The 7149-nt window shown below is 34.6% G+C and overlaps 1 protein-coding gene across 3 annotated transcripts; it reads right to left on the bottom strand.

Moving 5' to 3' along the window:
- Positions 1-1226: 1226 nt before the first annotated feature.
- Positions 1227-6571, bottom strand: LOC105108696 (uncharacterized). Of its 3 annotated transcripts, none has more exons than XR_839105.1 (3): positions 5691-6567; positions 2672-2983; positions 1227-1825 (listed from the first exon to the last, which is right to left on the bottom strand). XR_839105.1 is itself a non-coding variant. In XM_011003108.1 (3 exons), the coding sequence occupies exons 1-3, from the start codon at positions 5825-5827 to the stop codon at positions 1580-1582; spliced, it is 651 nt and encodes a 216-aa protein (XP_011001410.1). In that variant the 5' UTR covers positions 5828-6571; the 3' UTR covers positions 1227-1579. The 3 variants fall into 3 exon arrangements, 1 of the variants encoding a protein (XP_011001410.1); XR_839104.1 differs by having other exon boundaries at positions 2672-3014; positions 5691-6555; XM_011003108.1 differs by having other exon boundaries at positions 2672-2939; positions 5691-6571.
- Between the last annotated feature and the right edge of the window lie 578 nt (positions 6572-7149).

The following is a 7149-nucleotide window of genomic DNA, read 5'->3' as shown; positions in this document are numbered from 1 at the left end:
GTCACTTCAAAATCATATAATGAGATAATATAGTCCCATAACTTGTTTTCAAACATCACCTTAACTCAAAAATGAATGCTAGCAACTGAAAATATTAGAAACTGGGTTACTCTAGCCTAAAATATTACTTATACCTGCAATCAAAGGATGAGATAATTGTGTTTTATTTTGGAATGGTTGTTTCCGTTAAATTAACATTCCAAATTGAAAACGTCCCATGTGTTGGAACGGAGATTAAAATTCAAAACCACTGGAAGTGAGGATTTATAGTAACTGAGATTTTTACACAACTTAATATAGAATTCACATTTCAATTAGATAGTAGATACACTATTGAGCGGCTTTTTTACAAGAATTTTCAAGAAATTAACTAGTAGCAGAAACATTAAAACTCCATTGAAGCCAGATTCCAAACTCAGGCTATAATAAATTCTTTCTTATTTTACCAGCTAACAAATTAGCAAACATATGAGAAACTTGATCTTGTACATGTTGGAACGAATGGGTTGCGGAATTCAAATTTCCTTGTTCACTTCTACCAACTCCCTGGCAAACAAGAAAAATGGTTCTTATAAATTACACCGACTATCCACTAGGTTTTTTGACAAATATGCATCCTTAATTGGATGAGGTTCTGCTCATCCTGTTATCACATATGAGCCGATACAAGAAAATTGGATGAATAGGGTGTGGAGGGTAACCGTGTCAATAGTTGTGGTATCATAATTAATGTTGGCAGAAAGCAAGCTGCATCATTTGCCAAGATCCAAGAAATGCTTTTCAGATTTTTTGACTGCCTCAGATCATCATTTAACATTGCAACAAAAGCATGCAGCCTTATAGACATCTACTCCAAAAACTAAACATTTATGCACATATGCACATGCTCACACATTAATACACTCACAGAATACATGTGTGTGTGTATTGTGCTGGTAAATTTATTATGATGATCAAATCAGTTGTCAGCTGAATTTTCAAGGTTGGTTTTCGAGACTTAACCAATTGAAAAAAAGCTACAATTCCATGCACAAAATTCCAAAACAAGAAAACATATTATGCTTGGTTGATATGATCTTGGAGAAAATTAAATACGTTCTTGTTTGTAAGTTTTCCAAGAGTTTTTGGACATTATTACACAGATTTTGTCAATAAATGATGAATAAGATAGCAACACAGTATTTGGTGGGGAGAAGCATACTAGAAGTCCCATATTCTTGCGCATTATTTGGTGGGGAGAAGAAGCATACTAGAAGTCCCATATTCTTGGTGTACCTATAAGTAATTGGAAACTAAGTATTGTGAAGAGAGGATTTATTGACCACCTAAATCCATACTGTCATAATCAACGGTATCAGCTTGCAAGTACACAATCAAGCTCTCGTTATACACGATTTAGATAAGGCAGGATAAGTAATAATCTTTTTCAGCTTTCGGACACAAGCACGTTACAACAGCAGCAGCAACAACACAATCATAATCATAAATACATAAACAAATAGCTCACTGTGGAGTAACTGAAAGAATAGGCAATGAAAGACAACTAATGTACTGAGGGATATGTTTATGGGTCTAAGTATCATCTCAATATTTGACTAGAGCACAAAGTCATCACTTTTAAAGTATCAGAGTTGAAAAGGTTAACCTGAGCGTGAATATATTGGACATCATTTACTTGGAATTCAGGGTCAAGCTCTTCACGTTGGAGGAGAGTGCAGACACCCCTGGCTAATTCTTCCTCCATGTTTTGGTGACTGAGGACCATCAGATCAATATCTCCATCTGGAAGATAGGTTTTCAGAGGGACCGAACCAAATGCAAAGACCTGTAAAAATGGCAAGCCAATGCAAGATAAGTTGATGTTAATTTAACTTCAGGGAAAGATTGCTGCCAAGAGTCCAAATCAAGAAAAAGCAGTCATAAACGTGAATTTTGTATATCTGCACATGTTGATGCATTAAAATTTCAGATCCACATGGAGGATCAAGCAAGTGTACATGAAAGCATCAACTTTCAGATCCAAAGAATAAACATTCAACTAGGTGGCATTGCCGAGAAGATTAAGCACTTCTACATGGAACACTGCTGCAAGCTAGTTAAACTGAATATTAAAAGCCGGATTCATATAAATAACTGAGATTTTCAGGCTAAACATTCATTACAACATCCTGACAGGCTACAACAGCATGCTATATGATGATATGTGTGGACATTGCTAGTTTTTCCATGAAGAAGAAAACGCAAATTAACCAGCAAGAGATCTCTGATTTTAGGAAAATACATAAGTTTCTCTTCATAAAGAAACCAAACAAATCTAGGAGAAACCACCAAATTCATCTTACAGATGCATAACTTGAGATGAGACCAGCAATCAACTATTGCAGTTCAAATTTTCATGGTTCCAACACTAAAAGCAGAGTAGTCCCTAATGAGGATGCCCATGTCATAAATTAGTTTATTTCCCATTCCCAAAGGCAAACATCAAAAGAAACTTTTGACAGGCACATGACTGTGCATACTAACAAGAGAAGGAACCCCAAATTTATACTTCTTTGCTTTTACAATAAATGTTGGGATAAAAAATAAAAAATATAAAAAAAATGCAGACTGTTTTGTTCAATGTTTCTGCCAAAAAGAGAAACATCTAGAAAAGGTAGTGGACGATTCTCACCTCAACTGGAAAATAATATTTAATTAAACTCTGAATATAATCGATGACTTCCATCCTTTTATGCTCAGAAGCAAAAGTAGGTTGAATGGCATATAGTATCTCTTGGGTCCTTTTTTCAGCCATTAGCCAGAGTTCTGGATCAATTTGCAATGGGTGTGGACCAAGTGAAGATGAGGAAGAGGTGGAAAGGGAGGAAGGTGACAAACTCCTTTGAAGATTTCCCATATCCAGATTGTGAGATAGATGCTTCAGTTCCAGGAAAAGCAGCCTAAGAACACTCACCAAAGCAATGCCCCATTGAAAATTTCAAATCTGACTACAGATAAATCAGTACTGCAAAACACTGAAAGCAAAAAAAATTGAAAATTTTCAAATACAAGGAGGATAAAAGTTTCGGGCAGAAAATAAATGGATTAATAGAAGCCAGTATCAATAACAGATTAGGGAACCCATGGTGAGTAGTGATAGAAAAAACCAGAAAAGCATTAAAAATAAACCAGCTAAACAAGAAATTGGCACCAAGCAGAGAAGAAAACCAACAATTTCAACACTTCAAGACAAGTTGAAGCTACTTTCATATCGGCTTCAGACTGTGGCACTGCATACCATTTTCTGAAAACTTTTCTCAAGCCTTCTTATATGAACAAAGAAGAGAAGTTCCTCGCTAAAGAAAAAATCAGGAGCAACCATAAAAAATGCTTTATCTAAAAAATGAAGCATGTTCTGGTAAAATGAGAAAAGGAGCCAGGATTTGAGAAAGGAACTCTAACATAAATGAGATAGCACTATTGAGGAAAATAATTTCTCTCTCCAAATATGGATTGAAGTGATGAGCACAGAAGTGATAATAACAGAAAACAAATGTTCCTGCATCCACCTCTCTCCCTTCCTTTTCAACTTGAAGGGTAAATCAGCAAGTGGATTCACAAATGAGCATAAGTAAATTAAAATGTCGAAGAGATTAAATAAGTAAAAGATCAAATAAATCTTCTTGTTGATGGGTTTTCCTGCTATCCAAATGTAAAATACATGAGTCAGGCTTCACAGCCAAAAAAGAGTCTTTTCTGTCATAAATTTCCCGAGATTCTCTTAACAAAGTGGCTTCTTCTTCATTAATGGGCCAACATAGAAAGTAAGAATGTTATGATACTAAAGTTGTAGTTTCCATGTTTGCACATAGCGCATTTAGTGTTGACCAAAAATCAATTTTTATACACTTCTAATTATATCTCACCTAATACCTATTTTTCTAGTTCAAACTATCCAGTGCTAAATGTTTTCACATCTTCCAAGATATCGCCTATTAATTACATTCATTGCATAGAGATGCAATATTAATCAACTGAATTGATTTTCTAGCCTTTTTTGGTAAAATTACCAGATACCTAGAATAAAGAAAATTATACAAGTCTATGAGATGTTTGATAATGTTATTGTCTTACATTCATGGAATTTAACTAATTTCCATGGCCAAAACAAGAGGCTATTAGAAATCAGAGTTGCAACTGTTGAGCTCAAGGCGCCCAAATGTCTTAGGATGACCTACAGGTAAATTTTGAATGTTATGAATACAATAACCATATAACCAGAATATATCCACAAAAGTATCACAGGAACCAAACATAAAAGAGCATTTCCTTTCAAAGCAATTACGTCCATTTCCAATTACAGCACCTAGTTTGAATGAGAGACCATCCTGAGTATAGATGATAAATTGGTGAACCACAATAATTTGGCCATTATTCAGACCTAACAGTATGAGGATGCCCAACTATGAGATCCAGACACATTGATAGTCGAGAACATTCCATAGTATAAAACAGACCTAAATTAGATTTTGCGCCTGTATGTGGCCTTTTAAGTTACAAGGCAAATCCTCTCTCTCTCTCTCTCTCTCTCTGTGCAATGAAGAGCACTTTGTACTTGAACCAAGAAGCCTGACACAAATCCCCATCCTCAATGACATGTGTTAGACACAAGTGGTTGAGTCATGCAACAGATTTTACTTCATCTAAAAACTAGGTCGACCTTGTGAACCCAAGAACTAGAGTGCCCTGGCACAACTACTCACAAGCTATGGAGGACTTGTTGCGGTGCTCCGAAAGGACACAGATACCCAAAAAAACAGAGAGAGAGAGAGAGAGGTGTTACTTTAAGTAAATGAAGACATGATAAAAACTGCATGGTGAAAATTTTAATGAGAAGATAACCTCCTTGTTGGCTAGCAAGCAACCCAAGTTCTACAGTTCAAATGTCTGTCAATCCAAAGGTCTGGACAAATGGTTGGCATAGTTTCGAGCTCAAGTAGTAGACTTTGCTAAACTCAACTACATGACATTCCTAGATCAAAAACTGATATAATAGCTCACGGTGCTCATAACCAAATTGAGCAAATATCCCACTGTACCTTTTCAGAAGCAAGCAAACATGATGCTGAAACCATAGCTATGCTGAGGCATCTTCTGCAGTTCTATTATTATGATTATTATTCCTTAGCTTATGAAAATCACAAATTATCATGCTGGAATGATTCTTCCACACAACAATCATGGGAACTGTTTGATGATTTATCCCAACTCTAAGAACCAACCCACCAGGCCAAATTCTTCCATACCAGGGTAAAGTCCAGCAGTCACAGTAACAATGTGGGTATTGACTATGTGGGACTTACTGATTCGGGGCAAGACAAGCAAATTGGTGAGGAAAGGAGAGGAGAGAAGAATGGTAAAACGGAAGGAGGAGGAGAAACAACTGCTCTTATTCCATCATCATATTTTAATGAACCCTAAAACAGTATTAGGAATAAATTTCTAAAATAGGAAAACTAGAGAAAATTGCACCAAATAATAAACATAAATAGGAAATAGGAAATGCAACAAAAATCCTAAATTCTCTAATAAACCCAATTCGTTGGATAGACAAATAACAAAACCCAGCAGTTTTTATTCCCTCTCTATATAGAATATACTAAAAATAAAAGCAGCAGCAGAAAGACTCTTAAACTTGGGAAGAGGTTCACCTTGATAAGAAGAGCCAAAATGGTTTCTTTCTTCTCTTTCGCTTTGCCTTATTGCTTCGATTAGCTTCCAAATCTTTCTTGTCCTCACTGCTGCTGCTGCTGCAGCACTCATGCATGTAGTACAAAAGGCACATCATCTCCGTTCAAAGTCTCAAGCACAGAAAGAGCTTTTACACAACCATAGGGCAAGCCCCAGCCCCTGAACTTTCAGTCCCCTGGCTGAAACCAATGCCCCTAAACCACTAACTATATGATAGCACTACTCCACTACCCAGAGCCAGAGGTTCCAAAAGGAGGGGGATGATGATGACGTGGCAAGATCTTGGTGGGGTTAGCTTCATTAGTTCAAAAGAGATCTGGACCGTTCATCTATACAGTTAATTAACTGATCCATCTCACAATGTGGAAACTCCACTAAAAGTAAAAGTACCTAACCCAAACCCACTCCCCATTTCTCCATAGACCCCAAAACTGTCCCTAAACCCAAAATTCAACACTATAAACCACGGATTAATGGAATTTACTGCCAATCGGAGCTCCAAAGCGAAGGGGGCCTCAATCTTAGAGACCGGAAAGACCTTCTTTCGCAATGAAAGCGCTGAAGGTAGAGACTCCCGTCTTGGCAGCATCCCTGTACAAGCAATCCTCAGGAATAATATCATCGATAATTTGCAAATGTTTAGTACTATTCAATGTGATCAAGATTTTAACGTAAACATAAAATTACCCATTAACTTTAAAACAAATGAAAGAGAACAAGCATACGAAAAGAATAAAAATTTACAGGCTTAACAAAGCATGCTATAACCGAAATTACATATAATATTTTAAGAATAAAATAAGCACTAAAGTTTTGAATACAATATGTGCAGAAAAAGCTTTCTCCTAGACTCCCCTCCAGCTCTTGTTTCTCACCGTATTTTTAAAAAATATTTTTAAAAATTTAAATGTTATTTTATTTTAAATTAATAATTTTTAAATTATTTTAATATGCTAATCTTAAAAATACATTTTTAAAAATAAAAAAAAATTATTTTTTCAGATGAAAAACATTCTAAAAATAACTATATTCAAACTTCCAAATATTTAATTATACAAAATTATTTATTTTATTTAAAAAAAACTTTAGTTTAAATAACCTAATTTTTTTCTAAAAACCCAAATTGTTTTAAAAAAATATTCAAACATATTAATATATGCGTTAATGAAAAATAATTTTTAAAATTAAAAAATATTTTATAATTAATTTAAATTCGGGTATATGGATGTGATTTAAGCTCAATCATCACATAAATTGGAATAACTAATTCTTTTAAGTCATTTGATACAATCTTTCAATGTAGAAACATAATGTTTTTTGGATTTTAAATTTTATCAATTAAGAATTATTTAAGATAAATTTTATTTTTTACTCATAATTAATTTTATATGTGTTAATATTTCATATTAAATATTTATA

This window comes from Populus euphratica, unplaced genomic scaffold (assembly GCF_000495115.2).
Source record: "Populus euphratica unplaced genomic scaffold, PopEup_1.0 scaffold374.1, whole genome shotgun sequence".
Lineage (NCBI taxonomy): Eukaryota > Viridiplantae > Streptophyta > Magnoliopsida > Malpighiales > Salicaceae > Populus > Populus euphratica.
Note: the sequence above shows the minus strand (reverse complement) of the source record. Positions and strands in the feature narration are given on the sequence as shown.

Excerpts from the sequence above, each read along its gene's own strand:
- LOC105108696 (XM_011003108.1), bottom strand. The coding sequence starts at position 5,827 with ATGATGTGCCTTTTGTACTACATGCATGAGTGCTGCAGCAGCAGCAGC. Across the intron at positions 2,940-5,690 it reads TTTTGGCTCTTCTTATCAAG|GCTGCTTTTCCTGGAACTGA; the intron begins GTGAACCTCTTC and ends GAGTGTTCTTAG. Across the intron at positions 1,826-2,671 it reads AATATTATTTTCCAGTTGAG|GTCTTTGCATTTGGTTCGGT; the intron begins GTGAGAATCGTC and ends CCATTTTTACAG.